The sequence below is a fragment of the Artemia sp. Qi Xiang Cuo genome, chromosome 2 (assembly GCF_049724085.1).
Source record: "Artemia sp. Qi Xiang Cuo chromosome 2, ASM4972408v1, whole genome shotgun sequence".
In the NCBI taxonomy this organism is placed as follows: Eukaryota; Metazoa; Arthropoda; class Branchiopoda; order Anostraca; family Artemiidae; genus Artemia; species Artemia sp. Qi Xiang Cuo.
The window spans coordinates 32606953-32622206 of NC_142795.1; the positions used below are offsets into that span (position 1 = coordinate 32606953).

The 15254-nt window shown below is 34.7% G+C and overlaps 1 protein-coding gene across 1 annotated transcript in view; it reads left to right on the forward strand.

Annotated features, from left to right (window-relative positions):
- LOC148955155 (uncharacterized) overlaps window positions 1-15254 on the forward strand; it is a 65200-nt gene that overhangs the window by 33889 nt on the left and 16057 nt on the right. The window contains exons 3-5 of the mRNA XM_089106240.1: window positions 3113-3333; window positions 10877-11047; window positions 13811-13994. Of these exons, the coding sequence (XP_088962366.1) occupies window positions 3113-3333; window positions 10877-11047; window positions 13811-13994 (576 nt within the window). The remainder of the gene's footprint in view (window positions 1-3112; window positions 3334-10876; window positions 11048-13810; window positions 13995-15254) is intronic.

Below are 15254 nucleotides of genomic sequence, written 5' to 3' on the forward strand. Positions count from 1 at the left end.
TTCCGTTCTGAAGTAAGTTCAAGTAATTATAGGAACGTATTTACATTTCTCCATTGCTAGGCAAATTGTCATTGGACCGTGGTGGAGAAATAATAGTTCTTGAATATGGGAAATATTTTGAAACCTGTTTCGAAACTTGACGCCCCATTTACGCAGCTGGTATCTGGCAGTAAACACATAAAACATATTTGGATAGGAAAATAAGCTTGGTGGGTACAATGTGTGAAAATTGCACAGACGCTAAAATTTACTACCTATTTAAATTGTATGTGTTGTTTTCTTTTCAATATAATGATTTTAGCTTTAAAATAAGACTCCAGCTCCACCATAGGTCACTGGCCGAAAAGTCTTCAATCAGTTCTAGATCCAAACGACTTTGTGTTTGTTCACTTTTATCCCCAGAAAAATGCTGTAAAATTTATGAACCGCTGGAAATTGCCAATATTAAAATGAACAGCTTGTATCCTAATCTAAAAATTCTCTTTCTATCAAGGGAACCAATTCACAAATGTATACGAGGGGGAAGAATGTATTTTTTTATATTTTAAATAAAAATACAAGAAAAACAAACATTTTTTGAAATCTCTGGCGGAGGGGGGGAAGGGTAAAATTTCTTTAGGGTGTATCGATGAAAACAGTGTATCGAACAATATTATAAGGTACAAAGTATTTATTTCTTTATTGAATCGTGTTAATTCAAAATGGCAATTAAGTGTGGAAAATAAAATCGCCCAAAAATGCCTGTAGTAGAGGCTTACGGCATAAGCTTTCAACGTATTATTGATTTTTTCCCCTTAGAGGGGATTGAAATGGAAATATAGGTCTTAGTAACTTCAGTGGAGGCTCATTCGATCCTAATTACAATTTTAGTATCCTTTTTAAGAGTCAAGAGTAATTGGAGGACAACCTGCCCGCGTATCCTCCAAGGGCATTTGATTAAAATCTGACATTTTGTTTTAAAAAACAGTTAAAAGGTCCAATAAATATACCCATGGGGGTATCTCGATCCCAACAGATACGAGGATAAGGGTCGTAAACAATGTAACCTGTCAATAATTTTTATTGTATATTTTATAATGAAAAAAGGGTCTTGTGTAACATCTCAAAAACGGCTAAGGATATTAAGTTGAAACTTTTAGGGAAAGTTGAGTGGGGGGGGGGGGTGAAGTAAATAAAAGACACTATATTCATCTATAGTGCCTCGTATGAAAGGAATGGTTGTGTAAACTTAGGACATGGCTCATTTGATTGGAAATTGAATGTTCTAGGGCCCTTTTTAAGAAAGAAAAAGGATTGGAGCGAAACCATTCCTCGTTTTTGCCCCTTAATCCTAACCACCCACTTACCCTCTTAAGGCGTCTTATGAAATTTCGGGATTGACATTTTGTTAAAACTGGTCAATAGGACCAGTAAATATGCCTCTGAAAACATTAACCTCACAGGTCCTGGGGCAAGGGCCGCAAACAATGTAAATTGGCAATTGTCTAAGCATATGTTTCATAATGGAAAAGGGAGGGGGGGGGCTTTGCTATATCTCTGGGACGGCTAAGGGTATTCAGTTAAAATTCTGAGGGGAATGTTGAACTAAATCAAATTAGAACGAATAGAACCTATTATAAATAGGAGTTTGGTTACTGCCCTCTCTCTCCTGCCAATAGGTCTTCTAAAGACTATTGTGTCATTCGCGCTTTACTGAAAGCAAAATATATCTTAAACTTCTTTTTTCATGATTATAACACTGAAAACTAAATTTGTTAAACAAAATCTTGAATTGCTGAGACTTCAAGGTTATCACTACGCATTGATCGTTCAGTTGATTTTAATCAGTTTATTCCAGTAATCTTGATTATTGTAGTGATTTATTTTATTTTTAGTCAATATTTTGAAAAAAAATTAAACCACACTGTTAAAAATACATATATTTTTCATCAAAACACAAATGAAGGATTAGCATTTAGAAGGCATACTGGTGGGGTGAGGGAGGGGATTGTAGACAAACTCCTCTTTATAGTAATTTCTGTTAGTTTTAGGTTTGACTTGAGCATTTCAATATTTACTCTTTTTCGGATTTGTTTGTTTCGTTATTATCAGCATCTGTTATCTTTATGTATGATGTGACTATTTATTTTAATTTTTGTTCGTTTTGGGTATCATTTTTCTGTGGCAGTAATTTTTTGTCGCATTAAGTTTGAATTATTGCAGGACTTTATTTATTTTCGTCTTAAGTTTTAAAATGGTTCTTTAATTTTTCCTTAAAAAATTTCTTTTTCGAAATTAATGTTACACATTAATTTTAATTAATGTGTAAGAAATACGTAGATTACTGTAAAGTCGGTATCTGCATTTATTTTGCGCCTCTGGAATCAACTTAATTTGTTACAAAAGGAATAGCGTTAGTTGTTCAGAATTCTCAAAATATATAGAGATATTATGATTCAGTTTTTTTTAAGCTAGATATGTTTTTCATAAACGGCGAAGCTGTAATTTTGTTCATTTTAAGTGTCAAATCCGCTCTTTATTTGCGTCGGAAAGACTTGTTTAAAAAAAAATAATCTGTAATGGATAAAGGATAATATATGTTAAATAGCTCTTTGCGATTCCTTTTTTTCAAGTGAAGGAAGAGAAACGAAGAGAGAGCGAGGAAGAGGGGGGGGGGCTATTTTACTCAAATATTACCCTAATTTATAACTTTTATGCCATAGATATTGTAAAGACTTGACACAAAGGCAAATTTTTGATTACTAATTCACCGATAATACAAGTTCTACTGGTCTCTTACCAGTGTAAGGATTTTACGAATTTCAGGCTAACATAGATATTGCTCATTTTGCCATATATGACTTAAAAGGTAATTTAAAAGGCTATACCAGACACAATGTAAACTTATATTCGACACACTACATGAAATAGATAATACAGGGATTAAGTAAAATTTGCAAATGAATTGATAATCCAACTTCCGGCTGCAAAATATTTAGGATATGTTGGGACGAATATAATTTCAGTTGCGACAGATAAGTGTTAGAAAAAAGGTGACTCCATCTGGTAAGTCAGTAAGCTTGTATCAAAATCTTACTGTGATCAAACATAAATCAAACTGAACACATTTCAGAGCCTGAAGAAGAAGAGGAAGAAGTTGGATCTCCCTCCTTGACAGCTGGTGTTGTTGTCAGTTCTGGGAACGAGGCTTCAAAAGACAGTGTTTTGAAAGTTGTTCTGGCCCTTCGGAAAAGAAATCTTTTTCTAGAGATGGAATGTGACGCTTTAAGAAAGCAGCTGGACAGTTTTTTTGAAAATGGTCCGAACCAGAATGTTGTTTGCATGAAGTTGCAGGTATTTCTTCTCAGTTTCGGTAGCATTTCATTTTCTGTCTTTAGACCCCCGCCCCCTACCTTTAGTCTCAAGTTCCTTCAGTCCATATTTTGCCCTGAAATATTTTTTTTTTGGATGCTGAATTTCTATCCCAAAGAAAAATTCAACGCTAATAGATTTAACCCGAGAGGAAAAAATTCTAGTTTTACATTAACTTCAAATACTGTATGAGTTGTATCACAGGTGGTAAAGTGTCAGTGAGAGTGATATGCATGGTAAAAGCAGGTGAATTACAAAATATAATAGAAACTTAAAGAAAGCGAATTTTCTTTCTTCAATTTGTAATGCAAAAATTAGATTTTGCTCTTTACTTAAAAATGTTGCATAGAATAATGTAACACTTATTGCATAGGTAATTTTTGGCTCTTCAATTCTACAGAATATATTACAGTGTTATGAAACAATGTCCATCTTTTTTTAATTTAAACTATAGATTTATTACCTGAATACTGACTAAATAACATAGAAAGAGCATGGCAATGCGCAAGCAGGTGTACAACCGCCGCATATCCGATTGGCAGCAATGGTAGAATTGTTCAGTAACTAATGAGATGGATACGACGTTTTGCGTTATATATACATTTATATTATATTTTGTGCTTGTTTTCTTGTGGCTAAACATTGTATTTTAATCTTTTATTGAGGGGTGCAAAAAACCGACCTCTTAATGGTTCCTTGATTCATTCTTGAAAACATTCTCCCTATTTAAATACCGCTCTCTTGGTGGACGGGCTCCTGCACAATGACATCACAAATCCATTTTCCCACCTTTCTGCGCTTATGGACTTGGAATGCAGATGGAAATGGAAAGCGCAAATAATGGACATGGGGTGCAAGCTTCTGTGTAGCAATGAAAATATAGGCTATAGTTGAGGAGTAGAAGCCGTGACTTGTTTAAACTTGTTTGTTCCTTTTCATATGTGTTGGGAAATTAGACAACTCCAGAGACAAGTGTTATTCGCACGAAGCAACGATAAGACAAACCTCCAAAAATGACCTAGCGTCCAGCTTTCCTTTTATTTTACTTTCATCTAGAGATAAGGGAGATTTACATACCGCTGTGGTTTGCTTCAATTGGCTACGTTAGTAGGCTAGTGACCTCGCCTACAGAGCCTGAATGTGGTTGTTGCTGCAAAATTTAGTAATTAATGGTAACTTGACTCTTCCTAAAGAAACGTATTTCCAATGCTGTGGATTGGGCGTAACATGTAGGGACACATAATCCTTTGGGAAAGCTGAGACAGGACCACCTAAGGTAGAGCACGCGTTGATATTCACCTGCAAAACCGTTACCTTGTCTCACCGTTGCAACTTATGAGGACAGGAACGCAAGATCGTGGCGAACCTTCCGAAAACATCTGTCATTGGAGCCTTTAATTAATTCTCCGAATTATAGGATAAGCGTTTAAATCTCAGGTTTTCTCGACTACGTCGATGAAAAACTCTTCAAATCAACCACCATTCTACACGCGACTTCTACACGTGACTTTAACGTCTGCCATAAGGTATGGTTTCTTAGTAATGTTACTGATTATGGCGGATCAGAATCTTTTGATCTGACTCTCTACCAGTTTGTTTATTTTGAGTCCAACCCGAGTCCAATCTTAATCTGTATTGGCTTGTTGAGAAGCCAGACTGGTTAAGTACATAAAAGAACATCGCGAGAACCTAAAAATAGTATTTTTAGCTAGTTTAGATATTGATGTGCCAACCAACTGGCAAAATTTTCTTGTTTTGTTACATATTTTAAAGAATATCCTTCTCAAGGGCAAATTCAGGGGTCAATCACGTGCTTTTACTCCAAAATGTCTTACAGTTTAAAAGGTGGACTTTGATTTGGTCTTTGAAGGGTCAATTTGCACGTATTTTTCTAATTAGCCGAAACCACTCTCCAATTTTAGCATACAGTAGGATCCAATCCTTTGCATAATATTTTGGTTATGGTGGGATGAATAATTAGAATTGGAACCGGGAATAATAAAAAAGTTCTAGGATTCTTATGAATCACGTTCAAAAGAGAAAAAATTCAATTCCTAATACGACTTCACAATCATACTTTTGTTTTTAAAAACGAAAAGAAAATTGGATTGAATTTCCATTTTCTAATTTTTCCTATGGAATGCTTGCTAATTACTGCTTGATTAAGAATAAGGGCTTATATCATGGCAATTTTGCGTTTTTCTGCAGTTTTGCATCTGTCTTTGTGTAAGAGAAACTGAATATTGACAAAACTTATAAGTTAAATTTATAAATAAGAAAAAATCAACTGAAAACTAGACTAGTAAAGTGCAGAGAAACACAATATTTCACCTACATAAGCAGCAAGGCACCCTCACTTCTAACGTAATAGACAAGTTTAAAACAAAACTAGAGCTAAAAAAAGAAACCAAAGACAACGTAAATTTGAAAGAGGAAAATCACGAGAAATAAGTGACAATAAGCAAGAAAAAAAGTTGAAGAATTTATTTTAATTAAAGCGTGATTGTGCTATTTGCTGACTTAAGTTCTGAATTTGACTTAAGAAGTTCAATTGTAATTTTTGATTTTTTTTTTCATCGTTCTTAGTCTCCTTTTTGTTCAAAATTCTTTTGTTTTGATTTATCCCTCCTTCCGCTTTGTTCTCCTTATTGTCTACTTTTAAAATACGCAGTGCCCTATTTCGGTTTACTGCAAGAAGTGGCAAAGTTTTAACCTTTGGGTTCTTTTTTAGAAAATCGGTAGCTGGGGCCGGATTGGTGAATATGACGTTACGTTTTGGGAAGCTATGTACATTTTATCTTTCTGAATATTACTCTCTGAAAGTCCTATATCCTAGCTGGTTTTCTTGTTTTTTGAGTTTGTTCATTGCTAATCAGCATGACTTTAGGTTTCATTAGTGTTGGATCTTTTAAAGTGCACTGTCATATTTATTCCTTGTTTAGAAGTTGAGAGAGTTTAATAATTATGTCCCCCAAGCATTTTGATTAGGTAATGCAAAGCAAACTTTTTTTTACTTTGAAGGATAACTGGATAACCTATTACTTCATTTGTCTAAGTTTCTTTTTTAATTTTCTATGGAATAGATGTTGAAGTTCATTTTCATCTTGATTCTCACCTATTAGAAAAAACTCAAACAAAAGTTATATGACATTAGAACTTAAAACGGACCTAAATCGTTTCTTATATGAGACCGGCTGCCACCTCGTCAGCCCCCTTTAGTGCCATTAGTTATGATTGGTTACAATACTATCAACCATGGGGAAAAATTAAATAATAACGAATCCATGACATTTCGTCTTGAACAAAAAAAATTGTATTTTTATTGATAAGGGCTTGAAACTGCTGCAAAGGGATTTTCTGATATTCTGAATCTGATGGTATAGTTTTCAGCAAGATCACTCCTTATTTGGGGTGTTTTACTTCTTTTACGAAAATTGTCAACTTTTCTCAGGTTTTTAACTTTTGGTGGTAAACTTTAAACTGAAGAAATTGATATATTTCAGACCACCATTAAAATTTAATTCTTTGGATCTATGTATCTTTGTTATAACTCTCATTTTGGGAGGTTGCGGTTACTATTAGCACGACTTTTTTTTCTTGCCTTCATACTATTTGAGCTCATGTGGTTCAACCTTACTGGTAAATCCGTTTCGTAAAAATTTGGGAGAGAAAAACACAGTTTCGCCATTATCTAGGACATATTTTTTGACACAATATATTCCAGAATGTGCTTCTGACGGTCTCTACACTTATTTCACCCCCCCCCCCCTAATTTTACAATAATATCAAACAGTTCGTGGTAACGGACTGTAATCTAAGTAAGAAGCGACGTGGCTCAATAGCAATCGAAAATCCAAGACACAGAATCCTGATAAAAATGGGTATATGAAAACAATCAAATTTTCACGCTTATTCAAAATATGTAAAAATTATCCAATTTAATGTTGCGCATCAAAAGTCAAGAGCCTGAGAAAATTTGCCCAATTCTTGAAAAAAAGGGGTAAAAACCCCCAAAACATTAAGTGATCTTAATGAAAATCACTATCAGATTCAGCCTACCAGAGAACCCTACTGCAGGGGTTTGAAGCTCCTATGTACAAAAATGTGGAATTTTGCATTTTTCTGTTAGGAGAAAGATCACAGATCCGTGTTTTTTTTTTTTGTTTTTTTTTCTTCAGTGGTTGTCATATCAAACCAGTGATCATAGAAGATCGAGAGAGGGCTCACTTGATCAGAAATTAAAAGTTCTAGTGCCCTTTCTAAGTGAAAGATCACAGATGCGTGTTTTTTTTCAGGAGTTGTCATATCAAACCAGTGATCGTAGAAGATCGAGAGAGGGATCACTTGATCAGAAATTAAAAGTTCTAGTGCCTTTTCTAAGTGACCAAAAGTATTGGAGGGCATCTGGCCCCCCTCCTACGCTTATGTTTTCCCCTAAGCCATTCGATCAAAACTTTGAGATAGCCATTTTGTTCAGCATAGTCGAAAACCTAATAACTATGTCTTTGAGGATGACTTAATTCCCCACAGTCCCCGAAGGCAGGCTTCAAGCTATGAACTTTGCCCATTGTTTACATATAGTATTGTTTTCATGTGGGATTTTATAGCGGGGGGGGGGGGTTACGTAGGAGGATCTTTCCAAGGAGAAATTTTTCATGGGGGAAGGGAATTTTCCATGGAGAGGAATCCGAATATTCCAGCATTATTTAAAAAACAATCAGAAATTAAATTTAAAAAAAACAACTTTTTTCAACTGAAAGTAAGGAGCAACATTACAACTTAAAGCGAACAGAAATTATTACGTATATGAGGTGTATATCCTCTCGTCAATAGCTCGATCTTTACTCCAAAGTTTTCTTTAGTACTTTTGAAAGAGCCATTTATTCTAATTAAACGGCCTTTGTGATTCAGGTGTCATTCTTAAAGAATTGGGACAAAACTCGAACTTTAGCATTACCTATAAAAAAAAAAACTAAAGAAGGATATTCTTTAAAATATGTAACAAAACAAGAAAATGACCAATTTTTTGCCAGTTGATTGGCACATCAATATCTAAACTAGCTAAAAACCCTTTGAGCCAAGTCTGGTTTTCGCATTTTCAGTAATATTTCACAAGGAATTATTGACCTAAAATGTAGATCAATGTATGTATTAAGGATAGTATTTTGGTTGGCTGAATATTGTCTGCAATCTTAACGTTCGTTAGATCTAGTATTATTGAATATGAAAAATTTCTATCGGACAGATAAAACCTCGGTATTTTTGCCTACCAAAAAAACATTTTTTTGAGATCCCAACTATATCTCGCTTGTATGTGTTAACGGGACTGGGAGGGGGCTTAGACTCTCCCCCCCCCCCCCACAACTTGAAGACTTACGATTTTCCACCATAACTAGGTTTTTTCATGGATTGTTGCCTTTTGTTTTAAAACTGAAATTATGGGTTCCCTTCGAAACAAGTCTTCATGTATTTGCCTGATGCATCCAGATTTTTTTAATAATGCTGATAAATACTTCGATTCGTTTTTACATGAGATTAATAGAGTTTAAATTTTGCTAAATCTGTTTTCTAACATGGACAAAAATGCTTTTAGTTAGTATGTCAACCGCTACTGCATATCTAAGTTAACTGAAACAAATTTCATTTTATATCATTCATGTTGGGCATTTTGCAACACCTTGTGCCTAATGCATATAAAATATGCCTATAGTTGACCAGTTTTATATAAAATGATTCAAAATTGGTTCTCCCTACTTTGAATTGTGATCGTATTAGGATAGGGACCATAAGGTGGGATCAAGGATTGGGGAATAAAATATCGTCCTATCGCTGTTTGACGGGATGTGGTGTTGAACCAATGATAGTTTTCCTATACCAGGAAATGGTATATTGGAGAAATCTTACTAAAAGCATTTGATTTTTCAGATTAAAGTCGAAACATGAGTCCTTGTTTCCTATTTCCTTAATATGTCCAATCGCTTATATTTTTTATCTTGATCCCAGGGCTCTTTATGTCAAATTAATTTCTGACTTTATGTCAAATTAATGTCTTTTCGTAGTTAGATGAACACGCCAGTTATGCAGAATAATATTTTCTTTGTTATGTGACGGGGGAGGGGGCGGGGGGATTTGAATGTTTATCGCCCATTCTGGTCAAATACTCGTGACTAGACTATAAATTAACCCACCTAGATTTTTGAAATTATCCGGAACACTTTTTTTGAAATTATCCGGAACACAAGCTGTGGTTTTTACCCTCTTCTAGCTTTGAACACTTTTAAGTTTACAGCACTTTCTCGGCCCTCCCTCCTTTCGCTTTGGAAAAGAGTATGAAATGTTTGCTGAAATAATATTTAAATATGCATCGTATAATATAATGATTTAGAAATGGATTAAAGTTCTAGGTTTGAATTTCCTTGTGAGGTGATTAATTAGGCTGGGGAGCCGTCAATCCAGGAGCGTAATCAAACTTCGTAGGATCATCAGATCCCTTAGGAGCGTTTCCAACGGAGACAATTGAACTAGGTATCTACTTTGCGATAAGATACAGGCATATAAGTAAAACAACACAAAAAGAAAAGTAATGGTTTTATTGAGACTTACATTTCAGGTGTACAACAATGTATGTATATGAGCAAGGCTTCACTTCAGTCAGAATAATAATTTCATAATTGCTCGCAGAATGGTAGGAACATAATGTCTGTAATCATAATGCCCATTATAATGACAATAGAGATAATCAATAATTGACGTGAAAAAGACTTTTCTTCACTTCATCACACTAGTCTTGATTCTGCGCGCTAAGAGCTATTTCACGATTGGCCCAACTCCTGTGGAGGTGCCGCTGCTTTGCCATTATGTTTACAAACTAAACTCATTAGGCTAACTGCCCATCCAATAATTTATTTTCAGTATTTTGATGATTAGACATTCATACTCCTATGATAACTTAAAACTTCCTGTCAACTTTGTATCTCATGATTTTCTATTGCCAAGTATTTTCGTGAAATTCAAAACCGTCTTCCTTGATTAGTGCCGTAATTTGACCGATAGCTTTTCCACACTTCAAAACGTCTGGAATGCTACGAGGCATTTATCGGAAGCATCCTTAGAAGGAAAGAATTGTATTTTTTTGTATTTTAAATATATCACATATTATTGATGGTACAATCCTCTCTAAAAATTGTCCCACCTATTTTTCCTGGCCGCCCCAGCATAGCACGCTCCCTCAGTTTTTCCTCTTTTAACGCAACATTAAATGGCTATAAGTTCAATGATTGATCTTACTATAGCTAAACGGGAGAAGAATTGCTGCCCGAAAAAATATTACCTGATTCTGTGATGTCAACACGCTTATTCTCGAACCAACAGTATTGGCATTGGGCAATTTGTCAAAACAGATTGTCAGAATGCTCGCAGAAACTTCATTGTTTATTGTTTGGAAAATCCGAATTGTCAGTGCAGAAACTCTCTAATCTGGTAATTATCAAACGGTAGCAGTAAAGGAAAATTTATGATTTTTAAGGTTGAAAAGCAGCGCTGGGAACAGGAAGAAGGAAGGCTAAGGGACATAACTGCAATACAACAAAAAGAAATCGAAGGGTCCATGCCCATCAATCAACAATCATTCACTTTAGAGGAAGATTATGTGCATCTGCTTCAAGAGAATGTTAGCTTGAAAGATAAGCTTGAAAGTGTAAGTTGTCACTTCAGTTCCTTAATATACTTCTCTCTCTTAGCATCAACATGCATGTTCTGGTTTGGACCCGCTTAAATCTTTATGATTAACGGAGTGAAAACCTGCTGAAATTCGTCGAGGAGGGTTTTTTTTCTGTAGACACGGGTCTGTTATTTTTGTGACTTGTTTTGTTTTTTGCCTGAAAGTCTATTTTCTCGAATAATGAAAAAAACACTTCTTTTATTATTTTTTTTTCTTCTATGGAGGCTAATGAGCTAATATCTTACGAAATTAATTATAGAGTTCAGTCTTCGGGCATTTGCCCTAAGTTGTTGATTGTTGATTTTTGTCTGCACAGTTTATTTACTTATGGAAGGATCTGAATTCTTCTAATTACTCATTCATTAAACAGTTGCTTTTAAGTATCGGCATTACAGATGTCGACGGTCCTCTCTTCTTGTATGCATTGCTTTCTGCGAATTTCTTCATTTCTTCATTCCAAGTAATTTCTGCTGAAATTCTTTATTGACGGCAGCCCTTTGCCTGATAGGTCATTTTCAGTCATTTCTTTTTATATTTTTTTTCCTTTTATGGAGGCTAATAAACTAATATCTTCCGAAATTAGTTAGTTTTTATTCTGGCACCTGTCTGTTTTAAGTTTGAAACCTAAAATATACAGAAAGCATGACGAATAATGAAGTCAACTTAGACTGGACTTAAATCGGGATGAGTGGAAATAGAAATATGGATTTGATTTCATTCAAGGCTATCCATTTCAAGGCTTTTTTATGCGTTTTTTACTTTGTACTTTCTATACTTACTTTAAATGTGAAAGAGAGCAAAAGCAACATTAGGCTTATTATTAATGCATATCTTGGTGGTAGTGCCTTGTTTCCTATTTTGTCGTTCTTTTGAATTCGAGACGAGGGCTATTTTTTGTATTAAAAAAAAAGTTTAAAAGAACAAAACGGGGTATTGAATTTATTACATTTTTAAATTTTAAAAGAAAAATAGGGTGTTGTTGCTGTCCCTCATAGAGACTGCGTGACTGGGAGTTTGGGTGTCGTTTACTTGAAAACTAAATAGAGCACTTCAGCTGAAAGCTTTGTTTAGCCAGTTTGTTTTTTCTACTTATTTGGAAGTAATTAATTTAAAAGTTTCAGCAGGGTAACAAAAATAAAGGCTTGTTGGGAACGGTATAAAATTAAATAAAGGGCTTAAATTTCAAGTTTGGTTTAGCCAATCATTGTTTCTACGTATTTGAAAGCAATGGATTTAAAAGTAAGAACACAAATAAGTCTGAAACTGAAAATTAAACACTTGAAATTTCTGATTAGCCAATTGTTTGGTTCCTTCATATTTGAAAGTAATGGATTTAGAAGTAAGAATAAGGTAAAACTAAATCATTTTTTGCATTTTTTTTTTAGAACAATCAAGTTCGGTGTTCTAAAACCGTCCAAAGTCTAAAGATTCATTTTTACTTTACTGAAAACTCATCATGAACCTTATAAACATTTATATTAGCCTGTAGAATTTCTAAATATTTGAAAGGAATACGTTTATGAAGAAACCATTTATGAGAATTTAATACACATTAGTCTAACAAAACTAAATTGATTGCTACAAATGTGCTGATTCTGAAAAAAGACTTGTTTAATTTTTAATTAAGTGTATTTAATGTTTAATTTTATAATAGACTGAGAATGAAAACATGTCAATAAAGGGCAAATTACATTTTAGTGTTTAGGGGATTGGAGGGGGTTGAAGGAGAGGCGATGTCCCCTTAATCGGAATTTTGTGTTGATACTTGGTTTTGGCGGAGGACAGTTTAAATTATCTCAGCATCCTTATGCCCTTATTCATTAGATTATGATGGTTTTGTTTGCAAATTGAAAAAGGTCTTGGGAGGGTGTAAAATGAGAGGCCTGTGGATTGATTGAGATGGAGGAACGTGCATAACTGTGTTTGGCCTCAGGCGGCTTGTTGCTGCAATGAGTTGTGTTAGCAGTAGTAATGCTAGTAGTTTCAAAAAGGAACGTTGAAAAAAAGTCCATAACCGAACTCTTTTATGGAAACACTGTGATAAGAAAAATAAGTTGCTGGGTTAACCATAATCTCTTAAAAAAATAATAAAGGGAAAATAAATTACACTTGACCAGAATCTAAATAGATATCACCTTAGTTTAATATAATTATTCATATTACTTCCATAGCCCAGAGGCTTCTGTAACAAGCACGTGAATTTTAAAAAATATATTGGGCGCGCCATGACAAGCTGTATAGCCTAAAATTGTTTCATCTTTAAGTTCTTTTCCTGGGGTTTTCCTTACACTGTCAAATTTAAAAAGAGCATTGCATAATATAACAATCAGCCATATTAGATGTATCCAATTTGAGGTCAAAGCCTCCCTGGTGAAAACTGTGCGTATGTGTCAGGGAGGGGATCTGGTGTTTGGTAAGAAGTGTGGGTTCATCATCTTGTATTTTTATTTATTTGTATATTCTGCCCTAAAATATACTTTGCACTTTGGAACATTTCATATTCGAAACAAACATGCCGCATTTAAGTATCTTATTATTCGAATATTGCTGCAGTCTCTTTTACTGCTTACTATCTAAGCTCCGCTCAGTGGGGTATTTGGCCCTCGTTACGGGTCCTCGCTTCACTCCGGTTGGTGCTACAGCATTTGACAGCTTTCGGATAGCCTCCGGTTCTTTCATTAGGAATAGGGATCACTGGACAATATAAACATCTCTTATTTCTTACACATTTAATTGCAGGCCCTAGCGCATATTGAGAAGTTGGAGAAAAAATTTAGTTTGACTAGAATGCCTGAAATACCTGAAACAACCTCAGCAAACTTGTTAAATGGTTCTCCAATCGCCAAGAAAAGGTTTCAACCTCAGGGTATATTGAAGTATAATAGTTCTGACGCAGAAAAGTTAGTAGAAGAGATTGTCTGCCGTAAGTAGTCACTATTAACTTTTGTGTCAGGTATGTTAAAGCTATGGCTCGTGGTGTGGGCCATTATTTTCCCAAGATTATTTAGATTTAGAGTATTTAGAACCGCTCGATTCGAATTAGAGACCGTCGAATTGAAAAAGCTTTTCATTCAAATCAGTTTATTGTCTCAGACCATCTATAGATTCACTAACTCCCTCCTCTCTTCTACAGCGCTATAAGAGAAAGTTGGAAAGAAACACGTTCACATATTCTGAACAAAATAAAAAACTGGATAAAAACAAAGAACGCAAAAAGGAAACAGAAAACAGAGCAAATAAAAGCCAAAATTGGAAGAATTAAAAAACCTAAAAAAAAAAACAAATAAAGTGGAAAACCATCCAAAATAACAATCCGATAAAATACAAAATTAGTAGAATTAAAAATTGAAAAGCCAAAAATTCTAATTTCGAAATTTAGCCACTCAACAATATCTTGAAAAAACAAAAACAATGCTACTCGCACACTACTAGATCGGCGTCTGAACTGATAAAAATGCTTCCATTTGCTAGGTAAGTGAAGCCAACTAGTTAGCTCGAGAAATGCTACGTCAGATTTTGTCTAATTATAATTAGTGCTTCTTTTGGCTCTTTTGGATTTTATCGACTTTTAAATGCTGCGACACCTTGCTGTAAATGTGTGCTAAATTCAATTTATAGTATTTAAATTTGGCTTTTTTTTTGGAGCCACCCTTTATAATCACTTTGGTGTCTGTCGTTTTTTGCGTGCATTGAATTGCGTGACTAAAAAATTAGCAAAACTATTTAAGTTAAAAACCAGAAAATGTGTGCCAAATGATTTTGGAACTATGGGGATGGATAAGGGCTTGCCAAGCCGGCTCTTAAGTTTCAGCAGTATTTTTACTATTTCCTTTTCTACAGTTTAAAAATTGAATCTCAATACAATTCGTTGTCTGTCTCAATCACAGTTTATAGAATTAGCAGTATGATCATTCTCTATCTCTCCCATTATAAAAACCCGGACAGGGGTGCGAGTGCTCCGGAGAACGTTTTTGCAGACAGAAACATAGGCGTTATCAGATCTTTTCGCGGGTAGACAAGTCAGATTTCTCTTGGACACGAAACAAGTGGAAACCCGCTATTACGAATAATGCACTTGGTAACCATTTCTCAGTGATTGACAATAACAGACTAATCCGCTAAGGCAGAAACAAGTGGGAGGAGCTTTTTGTTCGCACCGAGACCGAAGACCAGAAATTATCTG